This window comes from Temnothorax americanus, unplaced genomic scaffold, assembly GCF_048541705.1.
Source record: "Temnothorax americanus isolate GAGA-0224 unplaced genomic scaffold, ASM4854170v1 Scaffold6, whole genome shotgun sequence".
Taxonomy (NCBI): Eukaryota; Metazoa; Arthropoda; class Insecta; order Hymenoptera; family Formicidae; genus Temnothorax; species Temnothorax americanus.
The window spans coordinates 6,947,006-6,973,976 of record NW_027509751.1 but is presented as its reverse complement, the minus strand read 5'-3'; the positions used below and the strand labels follow the sequence as shown (position 1 = coordinate 6,973,976).

Genomic DNA, 26,971 nt, shown 5'->3' with positions numbered 1-26,971 from the left:
TGTTGCATTATTTTTGAAATGCCGAAAACGGTCCGGAAACGACCGAGTCTTTCCGAACGCCGTGTGACGTCACACCGCAGTAAAGTAATACTTTTAACCATTGAAACAATCATTTATTTTAAAAAATGAGTAAAGCAAAGACACACACATAAAACGTGTTTTGTACCTTTATGTAAAAGTACTGTTATTAAAACACCAGGTAAACTGTTTTTTTATGTACCTCAAGATAAAAACGTGAGAATACAAATAAAATCTTCCCGTTTGACGCTGACATAACCTATAACTCGCTGAGATAGAAAGAGAAGGGAGTATACCTACTCGTGTGCACTCGGGTGACGTTTCCAAACGCAGCCTAGCAGACGGAGAGTTGAGACTATTGCAATGTGACGTCATGCACTTGTCGGCCAATCAAAATCGTTTTCTCACAGCACAGAAAATTTCAAATATTATTAAAATTTAATTACATTTTTGAATACCTATTTATTGATTAAAATTTAAAATTTTGTTGTAAATAAATTTATAATAACGTATATTTAAATTACAAACAAAAAAAATGTAATATTTTTTTCATGCAAATTCCCTATTGTAAAAAGCGACTTTGTCAGTGATTCTCCTTCAGTGTCGTAAAGCGGATGTCACGAAAACGGCGACAGTCAGCAACCGACTTTGCATCGAGCGAAGAGGCACGCTGCGTACACGCGTGACATATGTAGTGTATGTGTACATGCAAAAGGATAACCTTGAGTCAATTAACGGCGAGACAGAATAAGACAGAGTGGCCGCTTCTCATCACTCGCACGAACAACAAAAAAAGAAAGTTTCTTTTTAAGTCTCGATTATTCTTCGCAATCATGGCCCACCCAACGCCCATATTTCACGACGGTAAGTAACGGCTATTAATATGCAAACACTCGCAGAAAGTCGATAAAGTCTTTAAAAAAGAAAATGATCTACAATTTTGCTATAGCGTCTTGCGCGCGCCAAACATTTCTTTTCAAACATACATCAAATCAGCTCATACAATTTCTAATTTCATGCATTATTTCTAATAAAAGAATTACATTTTTCATTTTTATCTGCTACTATACTGCTATATATTTATTTCTATTTTCTATAAATAGTAAACTTCTATTTTCATCAAGACATACTATAATTGATTAACCTATACACACTGAGAAATTTTTCCAGATACTATTGCCCTATGGTATTATTATGGTCAAAATTAATAATGTCTCGATATTGATCTGAAAAAAGTGCTGTGTGAATCCAACAAACCAAGTTGGCTCACAGTTTTTCAATGTTCATATCGGAAAGACGTTATATATATTGCCAGTCAGGTCGATTTAAATTACTTTAATTGTTATACTATTGCCCTACTTCAAATCTGTATACTTTCATGCTTGTAGAAGGCAATTTTGACGTATTTTGCGCACGCGGAAGTTGAGCGGATCGGAGCGGAATTAAGGGGGTGTCGGGGAACATGCAATGATGCGTACCAGCTTGGGGACGTGCTGGCGAACCGTCGGGCACGACGATCTTGATCTGCGACTTCGGCGTGCCCTCGCTCATGGTAGTTTCGACACGTCTTCGATTTTCCACCGACCGGGGGTGGGAAACACGAGGCCCCCTCTTCCAGCTGCCACCCAAAGCTCAGTGCCGTCCACGCTTTTCCGACACCCGCGTGAGTTGCAGGATCTTTATCTCGATCGTCGCAGGATCCTCTTCCCGCAGGATGTCTCTCGTCGTAAATTTTTTTTTTTTATTTGTACCGATTACTTTGATACAAGTTTTAGGTGAAACTGCACTTTTACCCTAATTTACGCGTAAGATCGGTCGCTGCGACGTCGATCTCTGCGAAATCCCGATCGATGATCGTTCTGAACCCCGTTGTACGAGATCAATAATTTTTGGCAAAAAGTGAGCGAAAAAATTCGATGATCTATCCTCTCGATTTGCCAGGAATGATGATTTAACTGAACTATACAGGATCACAAAATCGGTATGCGATCGATGGGGGATCTAGCTGATTTGGGGTCTATATTTTCGAGTATCTTGCAATTGCACAGATTTTACTGGTTGTTTATGGTACCAACAATCCAACGTGGAAATCTCGTGCCGCGGATAGATCGGTAACGCTCAATATCGATCTTGATCTCTGAAATCCCGTGGAAACGCTTCAGGTGTGGAAGAAGACGTGGAAACTCGTGAAGAGGCCAGAGAGCGCTCCTCTCGCACGACGGTTCGCCAAATTCCGCGCGACTTACTTTCCGCCTCGATCCCTCTCGTCAACCCTTTCGCGATCTGGGAGGAGCCGAGCCGTGCGCCGAGCCGCGCGACACGGGTGGCGAGAGCGGCGTACGGCCGCGAGGCGGGCGCTCTCAGTCTCTCAGCGGGTGCATCTCTTCCTCCCTCCCCCCTCTTCTCTCGCAGGCGGTGTCACAAGGTCACGAGATCACTAGGTTCGGCTGGATTCACGCGCGCTGGCGTACGTACGTACGTTCGATCGATCAGTCGGTCGGTCGGTCGCGGTTCCCACCGACCGGGAAGTACTTTGCCGATCAACGATCGCGCGATTGCGCTGCACACAATAAACACACGTATACACACAGATACGCACGCGATCGAGTCACGTCTCTAGATTTTCTTCGAGACTCGATATCAATCGTCTAATAAATAAAACGAGACAGTTGAGACCGTGCCACCGCGATTGATATTTAGGACCAGTCGATGCCGCGATGCGATCCTGGATCCTGCGACCGGGACGGCACCAGGGAGACCAGACGGTGAGACGGCGCACCAAGGAAAGCGGGAGCGCAGCGCGCGTCTGACTATCGCGGAGCGTAGCTACTGCGCCGCGGCTGACTAGATCGCGGACAGTCGCTACTGAGCTGAGCGCAGTGGTATAATCCGTGGTGTGTCGGACGTACTGGCTGCTTCCTTCTCCGGCGCGTTGCGGAGTCACGGGTCACCACCCTTGCGCGTCTCTTCCTGGACCAAATCTCCCTCCGTTCCTCCCTCACTCGTCGCGCGTTTCCAATCTCATTCCTCCCTCTTTCTTATCTCTCTTTCTCTCTCTCTTTTTCGCTCTTTCTCCTCACACGCTGATCGCTTCAACGTGCCGAGCGTGCAACGATCGCCCGATGCTGACTCGCACGACGGCGGCTTTCCCTCGCAGAAAACGTCGACTGCCGCGCGCGCGCTACTGCGAGGGGGTCGGTGACGGCGACAAAGCGTTCTCCCCGGCTTTTCCAGGGGTTCCTCTCCTTCTCCCCCTGCGCCCCTTCGTCGTCGCGCGCGCGCGCTTTTACGCCCTCTCCTCTCGATGATCTTCCTCTCTCCTCCTGACTCCCCGCGGCCACGATGCGTTTCCTGTCTCGCTTCATCTCGGCACGCGCCCCCCCTCGCTCCTCTCGCGTCGGAGGACCGCGAGGTGTCCCGGGCGTAGTGAGCAGCTCTCACCCGCTTTTCCACCCTCGCACGGCGCCTGCGCGTCCCGGGGATGTTCCCCTCGCTCACCCCGCGTGCTCTCCTTCCGCCTCCCTGACCATCCGTCCTGCGGATGCCCTCTCGGTCTCTCTTCGGTCCATGCTACCCACCTTCGTCCCCATTCTCCTCTCATCATGCTGCTCCGCAAGCGCTCGCCTCCTCTCTCTCTACCCTGGTCTGCTTTTCTTCTCTTTCCCTCTTTTCTATTAGGTGGTCGCCTCTTTTATCAGCCGTCCTCTTCCTCCCGCCAGTGTTATCTCGTCGGACCACGCTCCTCGCGTATACGAAGCTGGCGGAGGGCACCCAAGTTTTTTGGCCGGACACTTACGACGGATTTGAATGCGTGCGAGATGCGAAAGCGGGTCACGGTTTCGTCTCTCTCGAAAGAAATGCAAGGGACAATGAAGTCGAGTAAAACAGTTTTCGTCGACCTAGTTTTTCCGCATAGAACGGACAAAACAAAACTAAAAAAAAATGCTTCCAATTTGCCCTTAAACTTTATTTTTAATTTAATTTCAATTTTTTTTCAGCACACTCGCATATATTCGCAAACCGCCGCGCGACGAATTCATTTGTCTGTCTCTCTCATGAGATGAGAGCGGAATAAGAACACGCGACATATACGAATTATCGACATTAAAATAAGAGCGGGATTTATCGTGCCTGTTGTGATTCCGATACAAATAGATCGTCTTTGCACGAGTATCGCGAGTAAAGACATGTCGACGCTTTACGGCGATCGCGATTGCGTGATTTTTTTCAAACATTATTCGACGAACGCAAGACACATGTCTTTTCTCTCTCTCTCTCTCTCTCTCTTTCTCTCTCTCTCTCTCTCTTTCTATCCCGTAAATACATGTGTGCGCGAAAAAGAAAAAAGGCTCCACACTCGCAGCGCCGGTTATTTATGTTCACACCTACGGGATGTTCACATAAACCGAGGTTTAAAGCCCTACTTTAAATCGGAATACCAGCTTTAAGCGGAGCTTTGCGATATAAAAAAAAGGAAAAGAGACCCAGGTGATATCTCACAACCGTTCGCAATCCTTCCGTTATGCAAAGCACCGTTCGTGTACTTACGAGTGGTGATATTATTGAGAGCGTGATAATATGCCGAAGATGATGTTCACGCATTTAAAGTAATCTCGGATTTCATATTTTCTAACGCACATTTTCACTAACAATAAAAATATAAAAGATATAAAAAATTTCATTATTTAGTTTTCTTTTAATAATGTATTTTTCAAGTTTTCTTCTTTAGGAAGTTTCATTTCCTTTAGAAAAAGAAATCATGCGCGCGCGTGCGTATTCTAGAATGCAACGACAAAATTATTCTCACTGCATTTTGATGTCGAGTAGATAACATTGCCTCACGTAATGACGTATACAAGAGTGACTCACGGGACAATGAAAATTATATCGCTGAAATTAAAATGCCCTGCGGTAGCTAACTCCCACCAGATAATATGGCGCAGTTTTACTATAATATAATTTTATTATACCATTAGTAGTAAAAGAGAGCTAACCGCTCGTAATTTTGATGCAGTACAGCACCGGTGTCTTCCTCAAGCATTATCCACTATCGCTGTCGACATATGAATTTTAAAAGTAGCCCCTTTTTCTTCTCTCTCTCTATCTCTCGCCGTTCGTAACTAGCAAGCCGAATAGCGAGGCGCGCCGAGAATCCGGGAATCGAATACGAGAGTTCAAAAATAATAGGAACCGTCCCGAGAGCTCAGGCAAATTTGACTTGCATCGAAAAACGTTCATCGATATCAACAAACTGGTATAACTGTTTTTACGAAATAGCAAAAGATAATAGAGAGTTAATTCATTCATATACGGACCATTCGATTACAGTCTGACTGTCTGTTTTATTCTACTTAAAACGGATATTATGAAATTATAACTTAGATTTTAGAAGCTATAGAAGCTCGAGAACTTTAAAATATTTAAAATTAACAAAAAGATACGCGACATCCGCTTAACCCTTAAATGCCACACCTCTCAAGAATCTCGTAAATGACATGAGGGATCTAAAAGACTCTAGCATGAAAAATGTCACCTTACTCATTGATTTTTTGATCTTTAGTTATGAAAATTTTTTTCAATGTTGTTCAAGGCTTAGAAAAAAGAATAAAATGCTTATATTGTTAAAATTTCAATTTCAACATAGTATAAAAAATTAAGTAAACTGAGTACTGCTAACAAGGGAACGGTTGAAAGTGTCCCCACCCGATTTGGATGCGCTTTGGATGTTGTTGAGCATCAAAAAATATTAGACACGTATTTTTTTTGCGGCGTATCTCGACAAAAATAATAGGTGGGTGTGGGATATTCGCAAAATTATAATTTTTAGCGAATATCTTCGAAAATATAAGGCGTATGAAAAAGAGTTTTATAAAAAAAGGTTTATGGTTTTTTGTGCTCTTTACAATAGCGTAATCACATTTTTGAAATATGTCAAACTTTTTAATTTAACCCCACACCCACCTATTATTTTTGTCGAGATACGCCGCAAAAAAAATACGTGTCTAATATTTTTTGATGCTCAACAACATATCCAAAGCGCATCCAAATCGGGTAGGGACACTTCCAACCGTTCCCTTGTAAGTGTACAAACGGGTAGGTGAATCACTTAACTATCATCAATGGGAGCATGAGCTCCATTTTTGGCAAGAACATTTGAAAACATTTTATTCTAAAGGGTCTGGGGTCCGCTGGACCCCACGGGGCATTTAAGGGTTAAGTTTTTAAAATTTAAGCGTAGTTTTCTTTAGATTAACTAAGGAATGATCGATTTCAAATTAATCAATGAGATCATTGACAATATAGAGAGCCTACACTGTTAAATATTAAAGGATGAAATTTAAACCAATATCCTGAATTAAATAACATTTTGTTATTTTTAACTACCATTAATTACTGTGTGTCAAAATTTATTATTTTAACACAAAACAGTGTTATTTTAACTCCATTGGTTTAGTTTTTAACATTGTTAAAGACTAAACCAATGGAGTTAAAATTTAACATTGTTAAATTAACGACATATTGAATAGGGGCAGTGCCGACCTATAGGAATGGTTTTAAAAATGACTCAAATTGAGTCACTTCACACAATTGATAATTTGACATTACAAATTTAACAGTGTAAGAGAAATCTGGGCCATCTTATGTATTTATATAAAAAGAAAAATAAGATAACAACTTGACCTAATGCAGGCAGACTCCAGAACATTATTGTAGGAAATTTATAACGCAACAGTACTTAAATTTAACGTTTCGTATACGGATACAAATCGGCGAATTTAACCCGTGCACAACAGCGGCGGTGCTAAAATTTGCACGTTCGAGTAAATTAGCGAGCGTGCAACCCAGTTGTGAAATTTCATGTATTTCATGTATACGGGCTTAATTAAAGCGATGTTATGTGCCGTTCCCTGTACATACAGTGACGAATGGCATGTTTTCGAAAAATATATGAGAGAAAGAGAGAGAGAGAGAGAGAGAGAGAGAGAGAGAGAGAGACGGAGAGGGAGAGTCCGTTTTATGCTCGCATAAAACCGCCTACGTGCATCTCGCTGCGAGATACAATCGTTAAAACGTTATTACCGATTTTTGTGCGTTTCTCACAGCAGCAAAGCCGGCACACGATAAAGAAATACTCATTGGAGCAAGATAATGAAACTGATGGCAAAGTTCTGTTCGCCGGAACTTCTCGTGCGGAATTATCGTAAAGACGGTGAATCGCCTTGAAGCCGCATAAAGATTCGAGCCATCAAGCTGCATATTGTACCAAGCAATTCAAATAAAAGTTTCGACTTTCCGTAGCTCTTATTCCCACTTCTGTACACAAAAAATATAGTGACTTAATAACTCGAGTTGAACTCCGCATGGTCCGCATCTTTTATTTCTAACAGCGAATTTCTATGTAAACCACTTTATATTTGAAGAAGAAAAAATGTTGCTTCCCTCGCATTTTACTTACAAATTGGTATTTTTAGTTGTATGAAATATCCGGAATTATTTCTTACAAAGATTATCATAAAAACAAAAAATGAAAAGAAAAATACAGGTACTTCATTTATTTCTTACCTTAAATCTTAGTTTAAATTTTGCAACGTCGGCAATTTATTAGTAGTTTAGTGACTCCCCGGAGTAGAATATTAAATGATAAAAGACACGACCCCAAAATGATATTGGGATTTCTATTGCAAATAGCCACAATTTTGCGGAATAGCGATGGTCGCTGCGATCGATACAACATGCGGTGCACCTATATCGGGAAACGTTGAATGAGTTGCAGCGGACCTTCGTAATTTTCGACAAGAGTTTGCAGAACACGTGGAGCGAACTAATTCGATTATGGACAATCTGACCGCGCCGAGGGAAAATTTAAAGTTCACTCGAGCAGAGCGAGCACGCGATGTTGTAATTGCCGATTCCGTTATTATTTCATTAGCGTAATACATGTAACAATGTAAATTAGTAGCACGTAACACGAAACATCGCGCAACACAGAGATTCACCACCAAATTGCGAAAAATTGAACGATCCTGATATATGTCACATTTTAATTGCACGTGCGCCGTGCCGTTTATATACAATCGTCAGATGTTTGCGTCGTAATAAAATAAAGGATCGATATCAATTTCACCGTGTTAAATCTCCAAACCAATTTGTGTAACTTGTATTGCGCATGATGGTAACGCGGTGGAATAAATTCATATTGTATAAGCATACGTTGACAATATACACGTACAACAACGTTGCGAGTATGTCACGAACACTAGATCAGAGTTTATTTAATCTCAAGCTCAAATCCTGTTAATTTTCAGTGGATAATTTGCATTCCTAGGAGATTCCTAAAGAGAGAGAGAAAGAGAGAGAGAGAGAGAGAAAGAGAGGGGGGGAAGGAAAAGAAAAGAAGGAAAGGAGAGAGAAAAAGGAAGAGAGATCGATGGAGAAAATCTGTGTGCAACTCTTGTCGAGTAATTTTGCTAAGTGAAATGCACCCAGGAATTAATTCGTCAGTAAACTAAACTACTGACGTCTATTTAAAGTTCACTCCACTTAAATTGATGTTCACATAAACTGCCATCCCGTTGTGTCATTATCTTTAAGCGACTAATAATTTACCGCTTTTAGAACTGTCGTACGAAGTGGTCGATTTATGACATCGATTATTAATAAGTGATCGTCCTTGATGACTCTGTCTCACATTGAAAGAATCATTTAGAATATCATTAGAGAGTAAATTATCAAATTCTTCAAAAAAAAAAAAATTACAAGCTAAGTAATTACTATTAAAGTTTGATCTTAGCTTTTCCTTCCAGAGTAAGGAAGAGCGCAAAGTTATTTTCCCAGAGGCTAAGTAACCCTGGAGAGTATGCTTTTTGCCGTAATAAATTATCCAGGTAAGATTATTAGAAATAGAGAGAGATAATAGGAAGTAATAGAGATAAGGAATCAAATGGTGAGAGTGGTTAAAAATTCTTTCGAGCTGCTCGCGAAAAATAATTGGCGAAAACCGAAAGATGGATATTACGGTTGCTCTCTGCGAAAGAGTTGGCTATAATTTAACCGTGAGAGGCGTTACCGCGTGCCACTCTTCACGATGCTCGTGTGAAACCGCGATGCTGAGGAGTATTCGGGATAACGAGCAGAATATAGGGCAGAAACTTTGGACGCGTTACGAACAGGTCTACACGAATCGTAGCGCTGGCTGTTCGATTTTTATCGCTGACGAGGAGCAAATATAAAAGTGCCAATATTGTACGTTAGCGCGTCAAGAAATCTCGTTGGTACATTAATTAATAGAAAATAATGCCGGACGTGATTTTATTCAGATAATAAACATAAAAAAACAAATAAGAATTTTTTCGCGGAAATAACTAATAAGCGCAAATAGATTTCAGATCAAATAAGAATTTATAGAAAAAAATTAGACGTGGATAATTTATATTCTAATACTTATCTAATACTAATACTTGTCTAATACTATTTGTTGAATAATTTTAATTTTTGTGCTGCAATTGTGATTTTATTCTTATTATTTTTATAAGTTATTTGATAACTCTTAATTATTTTCGTTAAAATGATTGATTATTATCTAAAGTATCATGATTAAACATCAGATATTAAAAATAGACAACGAAATCTCTTTTCTATAATAAACAATGATCTTTTCTATAATCTTAAATAAACTTTCCTACGGAACTTTTTAATTTTTCAGAGAATCAGAGAGTCAATTACAAAAATATTTAAAGTTCAATGTTGTCGGAGTAGACTCAGACCGGAGAAATTTTTGTTAAAGACATATGTTTGTGAGTTCGTCAAATGTCTTTAAATAAAAAGTAAACGAGAAGAAGTATTAATCCCGAAAATACTTCGTATCCCAATTCTCGATTCGAATCTAAGGCTTCCCTAGATTCACACTTTTAGCGTGCATCTTGAACAAGTTTCTTATGATCTATAAGAAAGCTATAAACCCGCTCGATTTTCTCCGGGACGTGGAAGGGTGTCTCACCCGTGCCGTTATACGTCATTAAGGGCGGACGGATGGAAGGGCGCGGAGAGCCGACTTGTACGGCGAGTTTATGGTGGCTGAGGCACCGGCGGCGGCGAAAGATGCCGGGCAAGCGGGGATTGTCGACAGCCTGGGGATGACGTCATTCCCGGGTGAACGATGACGTAAAAGCCGGGGTAACGTTACGTTACGCAAGCGTGAAGGATGCGCGCTGCGCGCGCTCACCCACTGCCCTACTTTCTGCCTCGCGCGCGCATCACCCCCGACTCGGGGATAAACTCGGCGCTCGTTTCATCTCTTCGTCCTCTTCACGTCTTTCTCCTGCCCCGCGTGTCGCGGTAGTGCGCGAACCGCGTGTCGAGAAGCAGAATTAACTCTCATTTCGAAAGGCTTTCCGTGTAAACCCTATTTATTTGAGCGTTTAGCCGCGCGGAAACGTGGAAAATGAAGAGTTCGAAAGTTTATCGAGATAAAGATCCTTCGCTATCTCTCTTTATTGCGTATGCGTAATATACTTAATATTACACAACTTTCATCTGAAATTATTTTAATAAATCAAAATTGTTTGAAAAAATATTTTATTTGCGATAATACTCCTAAAATATAAACATCGAATGTTACTTTTACACATTTATTCAGTACGAGTTATATTTATTTTAACATTTAACCGACATTTTAACAGAGACAAATAAAACTTTTGTCGGAAGTAATGCCCGAGAGAGCATTTTTTAAATTCTTTCAGGACCATAAAATATTTTTACATAATTTTTTCCAATTTTTCATTATATTTTTTTAAACATTGCATTTCAACATTTTTCAACAAGTTCTTTTTGTATCAGAGTATTTATCCATATTGGCATAAAAAATTGGATATTTGTTATATATTAAAAAATATTTTCGTTAATCTCTCTCTCTCTCTCTCTCTCTCCTTCTATTTAGTATATAAAATAAAATGTTTGTGCAATAAATCTTTTTTTAAAATTTCGATAGCTTTTCGGTATGGCTTTAGTGTATAATACTTTAATAAATCCGCGCGATATTGTGTGAAGTCACAGTGTAAAGCTTAGAATAGACACGTTTGTCAGAAATTTTAATAAAATACGAAGTTTAATATTCACGTAGCGTTCTTCTGTTATACGACACCGGGTAAGAATTAATGCGGCGACTTTCAGATAGATCGGCAAAATTGGCAAAAATTCCAGAAGATCGCCTCGAGCACCGAGATCGTCCTCTCTCATCTTCGCGTATTCAAGCTCCATTAAGTTCAACACCGTAGGAGGTGCCCTGCGGCTATGGACCCGGGATAAGAATCGCATCGACTTCCCCTTATCTGGGTCAAAGGTATGCACAGCACGTCGGACATACACGTGCCTGTGTAAATCTGTGAGATGCGCGGGTGTATGCGTTCACATCGCATCCCAGCGCGGTAAACAACATTGACACTGACGGCTTGGCTCTCGATCTGCATCATTAATATACAACACGTTCAAGCCGATTCGCACGCGATTAAGACACACAACAAGATAACGGGATGAATATCGTTGGAAACACGAGGATTAACAACTTTGAGAGATGATCGGAGATTAACATTAAAAGAAAACGATTTTTAAATGATTATAAGAAGTATCTGCTTATCATCGAGATGAGCTCCGCTCTTAAATTGTTCCAAGGCGATGTTCAACTTAAAGAGATATAGAGAAGCGCCCTTTAATTATTTCGGAAATCAGCGATTAGTGGTTAAAGGAAATTCCATTGCGGATTTGGCTGATTAAGAGACACTTCCCGAGCGTTACAATGGCTTGTTAATCCAATCTCTGAGGCATGAGCTTCCTGAGTGATTAAATCTCTCCTTTAACATCAATTAAAAATTATATATATATATATATATATATAAATATTGAAAAAAATTAAATAATTAAAATACATTTTAGAATTTTTGCGAAAATGGTAAAAGTTGTTTTCCACAAAAAACAATTATTTTAACAAATTGAAATAATCCATAATCCGTTAAACGTTAAACAATTCCAATAATATAATAAATTTAAGATGGTTCATGCAGTACTTGCAAGTCATCAGCATATAATTAGATTTATTATTATTATTTATGACATCTTTAATGTTATACGACCTCTACGTAATTAAAATATTGAGACAAAAATCACATCTTTTACTAGAGTTGTGAGCCGTGTGAATATATGTATGTACAACAGCAGCGCGGCAACGTTATGATAAATAGAATGAACAATGCATGTTAAAATTATTTGGACATTTTATAACCTCATTGTATTAAAACTTGTATTTATTCAGTATTGCAGATCTTGATCAAACTTAATTTTAATTCTTTTTAGAAATGGACGAATATTTTTGTTTCACTCTTTGCTTTATTCAGCGTCCAGAACATGGTAAACGTTGAATGTTTTGGGATATGCGCTCTATACTCATCAGCTGACACATGCGTTGCCAAGCTGCCGCTAATGCCGCTCGAGTCCAGCTGTCAGTTCCGTGTTGTCGATTCAGTCAATCGAAAATCACGTTTTATTATTATATAGTACGGTCAATGAACTCGGGCTTCGTCCAGTATCTTGCAAAATGTTTATTGCATCGTTTCGTCAGTTTTCGGTTTGTTCATCTATTTTTGAAGTATTGTAATTTTTACAGCATAAGCGCTTTAGCCTCGTTTTTCGCAAGAGGGGCTACCCCCCCCCCGCGTTAAATTGGCAAAGTTTACGGACATATATCTCCGAAACCAAACGGTTAAAAAATCCGAAATTTTACAGACACACTCTAGAAACGTTAATCTTTCATTTCATATCACATTTTCCGGGCTAACTAATTTGACCTAAATGCATGAACCACCTTAAGAATTGCAGTGATGTGATGATTTGTAAAACAAAAGCTGATTTGAGAAACTGATGATGCTCAACTTTTCAAATTGGTTCGCAGCAACTCTCATGGAACTTTAAATTAAACTTGAAGAGACACTAGACACAACTGTCGCGAATAAACAACTAGAAGATAAATGCGTGACACAAAAGTGTCCGAAAAATCGTACAATTTTGAGCTAGCGACGAAAGAACAAATTATAACCACCGGTCACTTGACCGCCGCATCTTTATACATGGTTTATCGCATATGTCGCTTAAATGTGCAAGGTCGATGGTGAATTATCGACTGGAAATTGCGAGGGGCGGATTATCGGGCACCGAGGTCCTTAATAAGCGTTCCCTCACGGCAATTTGCACGGGTGGTGTTGCATCAAACGGCTGACATTAAAATGCGCAATTCGGTCGCACGCATTATGCAGGATGATCTATATCGGGAGAGACGGGAAGATATTTCGAAAGGACGAGATAAAACGTGTCACGAAATTACTCAAGAATGAAAAATTTATGAGTTACGACGGATTCTCTACACGAAATAAATATCGAAATCTGTCAGGTGTGCAATAAAATTTTACTTCCCAATTAATTTTCGATAAATTTTCACCTGGACTGAAATAAATGTCGCAACAAATAACTATAAAAAAATAAATTTAAACGTCACCTAATTTTTGTAGTCGTAAATAACGCTGAATGTATGCAATTAACAGTATAGTGTCGCAGTAACAGTAGGAATAATGAAATCGTAATTAACAACAGCGTCAATCGACCGCAAAACCGACACATCGTCGATCCTAATGATCCTAATTGATCGACTAAACAAGGTACGACACTGATCGCGAATTTGCACACAGCGAATCAAGATGCAACGCGAAAAAATCCGAAGAACTCGAAGAATGTCTCGATTGAGATCGCAATTCGCATTTCAGTCGTGATTGAAAAACGCAAGTGCAATAACTGCATCACAGAGATAATTCAGATGATGTGAAAAAGAAGAAAAAATGCAAGAGATATTATTTGTCGTAGCGGCAATATAACGTGATAAATCAGAGGTATTTAAAAATATATATAGATTTTTTTACTAATTAAAATGTGATATTGCAAGTGTAAATATCGGTATAAATCGGTATCTTAAATTCTTAATTCTCAATTCTACATCCAAGTTAAGTTATTAGTTACTAATTAACGATTCAATTCAGGCTTGCTTTTCCGAAAAGTAGAACTCTGGAAAAGATGTATGATAAAGTTGTAGTTTTCCGAAGCGGGCTGGGGTGTGTATTCTCTAGGGTTGCGGCCCACTTTGCACATATGGTTAAGGTATCTATCGGATAAATCGCCGTCAAATAACTCGTTCGAAGAATTCATCTGGTGGAGCAAATAGTTCGATCCGCCGTCCGTTCGCATCGGTGACAAGCTTGCCCGCTGTTCTCGTCTCTGTTCCGAAAGCGGCAGATCGATACAGCGGAGTCTGCGTCTCCAATCCGCGTGTATATATATATACTTTATTACCACGCGGTGCACCCGGTACATGCCCCGGGTACAGGGTGGTCCCCGCGACGATAATGCGAGCCACGTTCCATGGAGATTATCGCGTCTGTAAAAGAGGTTTATCGTCTGTTCCCGGCTCGCCCGATGGTTTTCGACTAAAATAAAAAGCGACACCGCGCGGGAGACTTCGTCAGGGAGCCGCCTACTCTGCATCCAAGTTAACTCGCGCGTGTCAGTGTACCGATATACATTTAATCCGGGAATCCGTGGTCGGATTCTGGGATTAAACGTATATCATGTACTATAACAATATAATCCCACTCGAAAGTATATCTTTATACATAAAAGACAATCTCGTTCGAGAATGTATGTTCATATTTCGCAATTTTACCTTACAAATTCTCGGAAAAAATACTGATGTTATTCAACTTTCGGGCATCAAAAGATAGATCAAACAGCGCGGCGTAAAAGACATGCATTTTTTAATTTTAATTTATTATTATAATTGCTCTATTTTTTCTAAATTGTGCTTTAAAGAAATTTAAAAAAAGTAAAAAAGAAGTAAAAAAGAAGTAAAAGTTTTACATTTTTTCCTAGGAGTCTCGTCACATATTGTTTGTTATGATAAATGCACTTCCTTAGTTTCGTCAAATTTAGAAACAAGAGGAATATTTTTGATATGCCATAACTTGCAATTTATCGCTGCCTGCCAATATTTCAGATATAAAAAATTCTCTCACACAATTCTAAGTTCTGATTAAATATGTGTCGATGCACAACCCGTTTCTACTTGGTTCCTTTTCTCTTCTCTTTTTCTCTCTCATACCCAATTATTAATTAACGAGATGCTTCCCGAAATTAGCTCAGCTTTATTAATAACCACGACCTCTGTCCTAAGGAGATAAAAAATGACATTCACGATTATGCAAGAAAATGTGCTATTAACGTGTTACTACTCAAAGTATTCAGTCAATACTGACAGTAAACAACTGCAAACGATCAACAAAATGAACTTATTAGATGTTTTCTACTTGTCACATAAATATCTGACAGGTCTATTTTATAATTTATGTACTTGCAGATATGTACTTTTAGATCAATAAGATAATAATAGAGTACAAATTAATTACAAGTGTTTTCTACTTATATGTCACATAAATCTCTGACAGATCTATATCTTATAATTTCTGTACTTGTAGATATATTTTTTTAGATTAACGAGATAATAACAGAGTAAAAATGAGCGATTGTGGTAATTCACGAATTAATGCGAAATAATTAATAGGAAATGTTTCGCGTGCGCGACTTTAAAATTTCAAAGAAAGGTGAACCGGTCGACGTTATAAAATTAGGCGGGCGAGATGACACCTCAGAAACGTATTATTTCGAACTATTATTCATCTCAAATTATCCACAATGGCATACCATGGTTAAACGAGCGTGCATACAATCCATATATTGTTAGTTTCATTTAACCCGAATAATTTAGTTATCTTAATTAACACACACACACAGAAATGTTCCAAAATGTTAAATTATGCCGATCACGGAATTGTTATTTTAGGAAATTTCGCGTATCGTCCAGTGTAATATACGTGAAAATGATATTTCCGAACAATTCCTCTCAGCTTCTCGATTACGCGATTTTTCGAAATATCGTATGTGCGAAAGCTTGCCGAGTAAATCTAGATTTAGTGTGAAACTCAACATTCCAATTACACGAAACCGGACTTACTGCCGAGTGAAAACTTAATTGCAATCGCGTAATGCTGTGGGATGAGGCGAAAGGAGACGAATAGGATTAAAGTTATTGCCCAACGTGGGATCTAATCCCTCATCGTATCTCTGATCTCTTCGGCAGCGGAAATAACAGCGATCGCGTAGGAGAGAATCAGTAGCGGAAAAATCGATATCTTTAGCTACGAGAAAATTATATTGAACTGGGGAATATTATATAATCAATTTTAAATACAAAAGAGGCAATACATGTACATATTCAATTTCTCATAATCACCTTAATTAAAATAAATTTTGTTAAACAACTCTTAATTTTATTAATTTTGCGTTTTATATATATGGAGGGGTAAAAGTCATATAGTGGTGTAAGTCAAATTTTTTTAAATTTTTTCTCGTGTGCATAGATGCAATCTATACAATATATAAATTGCATCTATGCACACGAAAAAATATTTTTAAAAGTTTGACTTACACCACTGTGGTTTTTACCCCTTCATATACTGCTATTATATAACGAAACAATAATGAGAATAGTAAATATATAAATATTTACTCAAATGCATTTATTCGGTTTGCCTTGCCAATTGAATTTATAATTAATTCAATGTACCGTCGCGGAGTTAAAGGAGAATGCAATTACGATAAAGACCGAAGCTGCTTTGAATAATTCAATAAAGAGATACAACGGACAGGCGTTTCCTCTGCTCGGCACGTTTTCCAAGCGAGGAAAAAGATGGGACACGTTTTCGCGTGATATTAAATTGATAGAAACGCGATAGAGGCGCTCGCAAATCTGTGGCATATAATCCTTCATGCATGCGGCGAATTCCACGCTGTTCCAAGAATGTCACGAAACTCGATGGCAGGTATGCTACCTTTCTCTCCCGCGGCAAAGCTAAATATTTAACGGAACAAGCGTGAGAATCGTCTAACGCGGTTTAAAATGTTATGACGCCCGGTGGCTTTGATGGACGTCGATAATATTTATTTGTGGCCGTGAACGTTTTTAGCTAACTCCAACACGGGAATTGCCGAAAAATAAATGTATTGCGTCGCGAATACGACGGTACGACGAGAGAGAAAGTCAAAGAAAAAAATTCAGAATTCTCTCGCGTACTTTTAAGCGTATATCCACAGAAATTATCACGGGAAAAAAGGGTTAACTATTACAGCAAATTTATAAGTCGTAAAATATGAATAACTAACATTTTTTGCAGCGAGAGCTATATTTTTTGCAGCAAGAGCTATATAATTTAGCAATAGTAGCAAAACCTTTTGTTAAAGTTTACTATTGCTAAATTATAGCTCTCGGTGCAAAAAATGTTAGTTATCCATATCTTACGACTAGATTTGCTACAATAGCTAATCCTTCTTTTCCGTGTAATGTGCCTATATACCGTAAAATATATACAGAGCATAATCAATTAAATCATTATTAAATTGGATTATTCTATATGCAATGCTATTGATTAGAAATTAATATTTGTAAAACATAATAATATAAAGTTTTTAAAAGAAAGATTGATGTGTCAGATATATTTTTCAGCGTTATCGTAAAAATTTTTACAGCTTTTTGTATGACGTATATAGCCGATTAATCGATCATGACTGGTAGTCCTTAAAAAAAGCGGTTCAGGGCGATGCATGCAGTAAATATTGACCGGCGCACATTCGTCGAATGCAACTAGGGACCAATGAGTATTTTACCGCGACGTAAACCTAGACGATCGTTTATCGGTTCTCGCTTATCGACTTTCGACATCTACACGAGTGTATCCGGCTACTGCCACTTCCTGTTTTTATTCTCGCACGTTAATCGTCGCACCAGCGATCGAAGCTCCGCCGATCTAAATAGAACGCCGACGATAATTTTACGCGCTGTTAATTATTTCGAGCATGTTTACTCGAGTCACGTCACCGCGGCGTAGACAACAGCTTCAAGCAGACGGATCGCGTTCTTCACCTAACGTTTTTGGGAGGGAAAAAAAAGAAAAGAAAACAAGAATTTATAACAAAAAATAGTGAGTAGCGTGAAACACACATGTCAGGTTCAATGTTTCAAATATGAGAAATCGAGGATCTATCTAGTTGATGAGAGTTTGACGTTTACAAAAGGAAGCGCCGAGCCTTTGACTCTTTGACATTTCGGATATACGATTTGAGGAAAAAAGTGTTCCACACATGTTTTACGTAACCCTATAAGGTAAAATCTGTGAAGCGGACGGATCGCACGTCAATTTACACGTATAGCAACGGCCAGAAAAAACCAGTGATGACGTGATCTATAGGATGAGGACTGAGAGGTGTTCACCCTTTTTACCTTCTTACGCGCGGGTCCGACGCCTTGTATCAATATCTGTAATCGCAACGCTCACAGGGATAGTCGACGGGGATAAACGGTCGATCGAACGGAGGCAACGACTGAGAACAGCGAGTCGCCGAATGATGGAACACAGAGAAAAACAATGGCGTGGGACGGGCCCGGAGAGAATTGGAGCGTGCAAGGAGCAGAGAGATCATTTGGAGGGTTTTCCGAAATTAAGGTCTTAGACAGGACAATCTTCCACTTTGCGAATAAACCTACATTTTAAGAAATTTTTGATTTTTTATTATTTTCAATCATATATCAATCGAGTTCCGCGTACCTATACATGTATTTCATTGTATATTTGCTGATTGCTCAAACATTCAATTATAAGTATCGCAAAATTTCTGACATGGTTAAAAAATTATATTAAACATTTTTTTTTATTTTCTTCAATTTTTTTTGGTACTCTTATATATGAGACACATTTAATAAATCCATTTTATGATTTATCACTTATTCAATTATATCTGTTTATTGTTTCCTTTTCTTTTCCATCATGTTATTTTTATCATAATCAAAAAGACACGAGAATAAAGGATATCATTAACCTAAAGCTATTAAATGTACCACAATTTCTGAATTTCGCATTTTCGTGCTGTCTATGACTTGTTTATTATTAGAAAATCATATTACTATTGAGAAAGTTATTATTATAACGAGAAATGGTATAATGATCGGATCCCAGAGTGTTGTTTTAGGATCAAGAATAAGTTTTTCTCCAACATAAATTCGTTAAATTCGTATGCCGTGAATATAGTTTAATACATGGATAAAGAAACTAATTGTAAATAAAATATTAAACTCAGCGTTCAATTATAGATTCAATGCCACTATTTTGCTTCTTAAATATAATAAATGTTGCAAAGATGCTTATAAATACATTCTAATACCTTACATTCGTAAATGTCCTCTAAATACTTTACCGATCGTACGTCGTTCGTGTGTCGCTCGTTTGAGTTCCGTATCGTCAAAATTAATGAATTAAATTAAATATTGCAGAGCGCGAAAAAATTGACGAGGTTACTTCGCGATCGATCGCATATGTAATGGAGTATCAGAGAGTCAACGAAAATAACCGCGACATTGAATGGACGACGGAAAGTCTGAATGGCGAAAGAAAAAGGAAAAGTTGAAGCAATAGGATAAATGCCGGAAGGGCGTTGCTGATTTATTTGGAACATTGCTCTACAATCCCGTCTGTCTAAAAAAAATTGCTTCCGCAAGAGTGTATCGATACCGGTGTTACGTGTCTAAAGCGTCTAAAATATCAGCCTATAAAAGTGAAGAATCCGTGCATGATATATACGCCAAGCAAAGCGCTAAAGTTCTATAATCAACAGCTCTTATTTTAACAACTTATATAGTTGTAAACTAACCTCTCTATAATCTTTCTTTTTTTAATAAAAGAAACTTTGTTGTGTCTTAATATTTTCCCTTCTTTCGCCTGAGAAACTATATGGTTCAAGTGTCTATCGAGAAAATCCTGATTCCGGCGGAGATAGTTTCGGATGTTTTGCCCGTTCGAAAACTCGAAAAGAGCAATTCAAGTCACCGAAATATTATATATGTAGAATGCATCGTTGCGCATAAATCTTCACAGATGCGATCGAGTGCCGATCATATTTCTTAAGCACGTCGGAAAAACTGGCTCGAGGTCGGTAGAGGTTTTCGATGAAAATTCGTCGGCACACATCTCCCCCGCGTTCTCCCCTCTACTTGCTCCATTATCCTGGCAATATCCGGCGCAGCATGCATGCGCTTCTGAAAATCGGGTCGGCGCCGGGACCGATCCGGGCGCCCCTCGTCGAGGGAGTAAATTGACAAATTGGGCCAATCAGGTATGAATGTACCGCCAATCATGGCAAACAGCGATATATTTTTTGCTTCCCCCGTGCGCACTTTGTCTTCCGGGAATATAATCCTTCGAACGCGCTAATGACAATAATAATTATAATCCCGGATTTGTTTAATTCCGCAATTTGCATCTGCGATGATTAAGAGACGTGAATTACGAGCAATCACAGATTAAAAAGCTTCTTTATTATTGATTACATTCTAAAATATTCAATTCCTCTCAGAATTTGCTCGCAATTTGATTCGTAAAATTAACGTTAAAATAAACTAATGTTAAAATATTTATGACGTTAAATATTAATATAACGTTGAATTAAAAAGAAAAGGATTTGTTTCTCTCAAAATTTTTATAAGAAAAGAATGACTTTTTTAATTTGTAGAAAATAAGTATCTATCTATTATTAAAATAAAGTTTCACTGTAAAACTTGAATCAAAGAATAGTCCGCATACGATTTACATTCGTATGCGGACGTCAAATAATATTTACGTTGCAACGTATGTTGCAATTTATTCAATTGTCAGAATTTTTCCGGCAATATGAAACTCTCAAGGTCTGCCGTTTAAAAAATGCGCATTTGCAGAACTACGGAAGAACGGGAGAGCACATTTGCATGACATTTTTTTATCGATACGATTAGCAAAGTTATGTTAGCGGTAGTTTGAACTGAATGTTTCATGAACAGCCTCTGTCATTCGCGTGTACGAAATTATCGTAATAAACTACGATAGAGAAGTGGCGCTTTTTATCATTGACCGTTTAATGCCGCACGGCGATATAAGCGATGTAATAAGAATGTCACCACCGACCGTGCCACGGTCGCTATCATTCCGCGGCATCGTTACCGAGTTGTCTGCGCTCTATCGATTTTCCTCGACCTTGTGCCTCGGCGGCGAAGGCATGAATTACTTACCTCGATATATTCTTTCGCCCATTCGTCTGTCTCTTTCTCTTCGTTTCCTGCTTCCGTACGTGCATCCGCGGACTTATATCCAGCGCGCAGGCATCACGAGATGGATCTACGTGTTCCATTAATTTTCTGCTGTCGCTTCTCCCGGTGACATCTTCTACCCAACAGAGACAGTTGTCACGGATTTTAAATCGGCGGATAAATCGCCGTGTACACGTCCGCCGATTTTAACGTCCGACCGCTGTCAATCGGAAGTTGACAGTCACAAAGAAGAGGACGTGCTTTCTACATTTAATATCTATTACTTTAATATTTACATGTAAATTTTTTTAGACAATTTATAGGAAATTTTTATTCCTTTTTTTAATCTCTTTATCAGAATATATTATTACCATATCTCATCGGCAGAATTTACATTTAATTTTAATTTTCCTCTTGACATACTTATATTTAGTCAAGTATAAATAGAAATTGTAAATGAAGTAATATATTACCCAGGCTGCCTTATTAGAATGCTATTACTATATCTCTTTAAGTAAAATTTACAAGGTAATTTTCATTTTCTTTTTGACATGCTTATATTTTGTCAAATATAAATAAAAAACATAAATGAGGCTGCATATTACAATGGGCTACCCTTAACTTCGTTCTTTATATACGCAGCGCCGAGTTATATTTTCCGTTTCGCGAATGAGGCCCAGGCGTGAAGCTGTGATATAACGAGGACGAGGTATCGAGTGTCACGAGTGTCACGAGCAAACCTTTACCCGTTCGTTAACGTTTTCATCTCGTTTTCGACGTTCCATTTCTTTTTTAGATCGTCAAAATGCGATCATGTGTATTCTGTGCACTAATTTGAGAACTCTAAGAAAATCTCGTTCGGAAATTAATGTTCAGAAAATCGCGATTTTCGCGAAAGTTGTGATTAAGCTGATCTTCAAGCAGGAGTTATATAGAGCGCAGCGAAAATCGAGTTGTAACGAGGACATTCGAAGCTCGCCTCTATAGAGATGCGCGCGGAATGCCATGATCCGTTTAACGATTGAACGCCTCGAAATGATGGCACCGCTAATTGCTGACTTCGCTAAGTATTACCATCGCGACGGTAAAAAGCGAACGAAAGAGAGCTGAAACGCTCGTCGTCACTTTATAAAAATATTTCTGTCGTTACTTTTGCCAAATGAGGAAATGATTGCTACGGACATATATTCATTTTCGCTCGCAAAAATAATGTAAAATTCAAAAAGCGTTTCGAAAAGCGTCCAACAATTTTATTGTCGATCTCACAATCAGTCATTCCATATTACACATCGTTATTTCCTCACTTTACTGTCAACCAAAAAGAATATAGCGTAGAGTGATTTATGAACCCCAGCACCTAAAATAATATGATATTATTTGTCTAGATTCAACTTTTATTAATGCCCGCATTTATTTCAACACTTCTGTACCTGTTTTTCCGCTACTGCTCATTTTTATACATTTTGCTATTTACGTTGCAAAAAAGCGTCGAGATTGCACGAGCGCATTCTACAAGAAAATGTCGCTTATATCGACGACAACCGATCTTCACCTATCGAGTTACGTGATCGCATTTACGAGCCGTCAGAACTTCTCCAGCGACATATATAATAATCATCTTCGCCGCAAAACGGACACGTTCAAAATCAGTTTCAAGATCGTTGCTGCTGTCGGAAAGTGCGCGGAGAGGCGACGAAACTGCAGTCTTTCCTCTTATGCGCGTCTTTCGAGAAATGCTGAATTTAGAAAACCTTGGCAGAAAGAGAGCGAAGCTCCTGGTGAGCCGTAAAGCAAAGTCGCTGTCAGACCATCGAGTACTTCTCTTTTCCTTTTTATTTTCCTCCTTCTGCCTTTTTTCAAATTATAATACATCATAAATATAAGTAATCATAATAATCATACGTTTTTGCTCTTAAAACGATTGATTGAAAAAAGCAGTTCTGATGGATTATGCTCCAGCACAAATTTAATAAAGACGTGATCTTTTTCGAATAATTTCCAGTAATTCGCGATTAAAACTATAATGTGTAAACGAGAACCGTTTACACAACGCGCGGCGTGACAGCGACTATTGTGGCAAATGCATTTTAGAGATCAACTGTCACGCCGTTTAACATCTATTGTCGCGTCTACGTCGAATCGCAAGTAGTGTAGTCGTGAAACGAAGCCGACTATGAGAATCGAAAATAGGATAAGACACGTTTACAACCAGCTCGATCGACTCTCTGCGTCTACGCTCGTTACTTTGTTGAAATATCGATGTGCCGTTCAGCAATACTTTATTGCTCGGCGTTCTACCAAACAGCTACAAATTTAAGTTAACTCATTAATCGTGTTTCAAAGTTTATAGATTTATTTTAGAGATTAGAAAGAGCTTTAGAAATTACTGTTTTGCCAATATATGTGTAAAGAATTATAATATAAATAATTTAAAATTAATAGATGTCGTTAGTATACCTATATTGATTTTGATTACATAATTCTATAAATTTGTCCAAAAGTTACGGACATCTTTCAAGAAATGTTTTAAATATGATAAAAGAAATGAGAACGAGAAAGAAAAAGAGAAAAGGAGAAAGCGGACTTTTGTTAACGTGCATCAAATTCAGAGTGCTTAGAAAAACATATACTCTATCAAAGCTTAAGCAGCGTTAGATTATTAGAAAAATCGGTTGAATACGAGATTTGATTTATGCCATGCAAAAGTAAATAATTTATTAAGTAATTGCACAATGTATCGTCATTTCGAGATTTATAGATCGATAAAAAATTAAAATATAAAATATTATTATAATTTAAAAAAAATTTGACATATCATAGTTGCCCGAAATAGTAACACGTTTCGTTAAATTTGCGCGAAAGAAGAATCGATCGCAAATTCATAGAACGATCGATCCATTGTTAAAATTTGATCTGGCAGAAGTGGGTCACACCACTTGTACGGATCTCGATATACTCGAGCCAGCGGCTTTGTACATTTGCTCGCAGTTTTTACCGAGCTTCCGAGACTTCTTACTAAAGGGTCCAAGGGATTAATCGAGATTAACGACGAGGCCAATTGAAAATTCAACGGCTGGGCGAGGCATTCAGGCGCTCGTTCCGCGTGAGAGGTCGTCGGATGAACAGTTACTTCGGGATAGGGTTAATCCACAGAGATTCTATGCCATTGTTCCCAGTGGCCCGCATTTACATATCGTACAACGCCAGCTCCGACCCGAACTCGGAGAGAACGTAAGGTGGTAAAGCTTTTACACCGCATCGGCGATAAAGGAAAGGAAGTTATCGCGGAACATGTATATCCGCCCCGATCCGTAAACTTGAAACTTAAAATTTTTTAACAAAAATTATGACGTGTTGGGTCAATTTTGCACGTGCAATTAAATCGATATTTAGCATAAATGAGTGTATAAATTTAATTAAAATTAGTACATTATAAAATAATTAGGAAAATTGCGTTTCTTGAATCTTCAGCAAAATTCAATGGCTATTTTAAAATGAATTCTATCAAATGAAATTCATTTCTCAGAATCCATAATTGAGAAATTTAATATAATGATAAGTCTGCCTGAAATCGAATAGTTACCACATTTAGTCGCCGAGTTAAAATTATATAAAGGAGATTTAAAATTTTCCACGTGGAGTCTCCGTTCATATATTGGATATTAAATAGATCGACAGTTAAATAAATCAGCGTATTATCGGGAGAGCCGTTATGAGCTGAGGTTATTATTATTTTCATCGTACGATTTCACTGAAGGAAGGAAACGGTATATATACATTTCCTTCCTTCATTAGTCCGCTTATCTGCGATCGCAGATATTTATCTTGAATCCGCCTCTCTTGGAATCACGTGCGCGCACTATAAGTCGAGAAATCCAAGTGGGCAAGAATAGCCGCAATCATCGCGAGTGAACGGGATTTTCCGCTGCAGGTGTGTATAATAAAGACGCGCACGCTTGCGACGCGAAAAGACTTGTACGTGCCAAATTCGGAGCCGCGCGCAAAATAATGGAAAAAGAACGCATTATCCCCGGTGACTCAGTTAATGGTAAGTTGATTGCGACGCCGACGCCGACGCCTCGCTTTCACGCGCCTCCGACATCGTAGATCGATTAATCGCTGGTCGCGCATCGATCAACGCGTTACGCAATTAAGGGATTCCTCCGTGTCGCCGTGACATTCGATCTTTGTCAATTTACGAGATTCTATCGCAATCCCGCGATCGCGCAATTTCACGGGGAAAATCTTCTTTAGGATTTTTTGCTGGTCCTGTGAAATACTTCTAGTTTAAGACACGATTAATCATTTTCTCTCCTTTCTCGCGATAAGGATTATTTTGAGGGAGAAATTGTTATATATATAGAGGAGGAATTGTTATGGAGGAAAGTAAAAATCTCCGAAAAGCGTTATGCAATTTAGATTGATGTTTCTTGAGCATGCAATTTCTTGGTGCTTAATTAATTCAGCCGCTCTTTCTGGAATATATTTTAAGCAGCGGTTAACGTATCAGAGACGCATCGATCATTTCCACAAACGATTCACGGGTATCATTTGCAAGAGATAGACTTATATATCTAGCGTGGAACCTATTTAAAGAACGTCTATTTTTCTCTCATGGGTCACGCGTCTATTACAGCGTATTTCACACTGTATTACGCGGAATTTGCATTATATGTTAAATATATGAGCGTAATAATAACCGCCCTCTCTTGGAATTACCTAATCGTTAGCTTCAAGATTACGCTATTATCGCGCGTCGCACCGAACAGTAAACTGTATAAAAAGAAAGAAAAGAGAAAAAAAAAATTATAACATCGATACGTAGCCTTTCGGACTTGCGTCAATATTTATTAATACCTTCATCACGTTCGCTTGTTATAATAAATTAGTAAACTTTCGACGATATTATCGATGGCATACACGACAGTTCAAACAAAGTTGGTTTGAATAAATAAGTTATTAAAGCCAATAAATTATACATCGATACACGTACATGTCCTTCAGATCTGCATAAATATTTATCAGTAGCTCCATTATTGCTCACTTATAATCATAAATTCATGTTCGAACTTTCGTTGATGTATAATCCGTGTAAGACAGTTTCGGGTAAAATTGGTTTTGTCGAATAAATCGTTCCTACCATTAGCCTTCTCTCTCTAGAGAGTTAACGATTTTACTGAGATAAAAGGAAAAAACGAGCGCAATTACTTGCCTTCGACGATCTGCTCCTTCTTCGCTAGGATCAGAGGAATCGCGCCGGAAGCACTCATGATGTCTGCTGCAGCTCACGTAGATTGCACCCTCACACGCGTACACACGCACAACGAGAGAGCGACAATACTATAGCAATGACATCCACCAGTCTCCTCCGTCTCGGCGGTGCGCGGAATCGATTTATCGAATGACAGTTTCTATTTTCGTGCCGGCGTAGATTTCGCGCGCGAAAAAAGGGAGAAAAAAGTCTTCGGGGAATCTCGGTTGAAGAACAAGATTCGCTCCCCCCTTCCCCGCCGGAAAAGTTACCGATAAACTCTCAGCGGTAGATCTTCGATTTCAGCGAAAAATCGTTCAGATCGGATTGAACGGTTAATTCTGGAAGCATTTACACGACTGAACGATCCTGTTGAAAGTACCGTGGATAGCTAGGCAGATTCGACATATCCGGAGAGCCTCGATGAATTTTTATGGAAAATCTGAGAA

General features: G+C 38.7%; 1 protein-coding gene across 9 annotated transcripts in view; it reads right to left on the bottom strand.

The window, feature by feature from the left end:
- Kcc (solute carrier family 12 member kcc) overlaps window positions 1-26,971 on the bottom strand; it is a 78,843-nt gene that overhangs the window by 26,142 nt on the left and 25,730 nt on the right. For 3 of the 9 annotated variants that reach the window (XM_077419874.1, XM_077419872.1, XM_077419873.1), the window contains exon 2: window positions 26,484-26,971. The exons of 4 other annotated variants lie outside the window; for them this stretch is intronic. In XM_077419874.1, coding sequence (XP_077276000.1) covers window positions 26,484-26,541 — 58 coding nt within the window. In that variant the 5' untranslated portion in view covers window positions 26,542-26,971. Of the gene's footprint in view, window positions 1-1,496; window positions 3,216-21,253; window positions 21,386-26,483 lie in introns of those variants that run through there. 2 more of the 9 variants (XM_077419875.1, XM_077419871.1) reach the window with 2 other exon arrangements.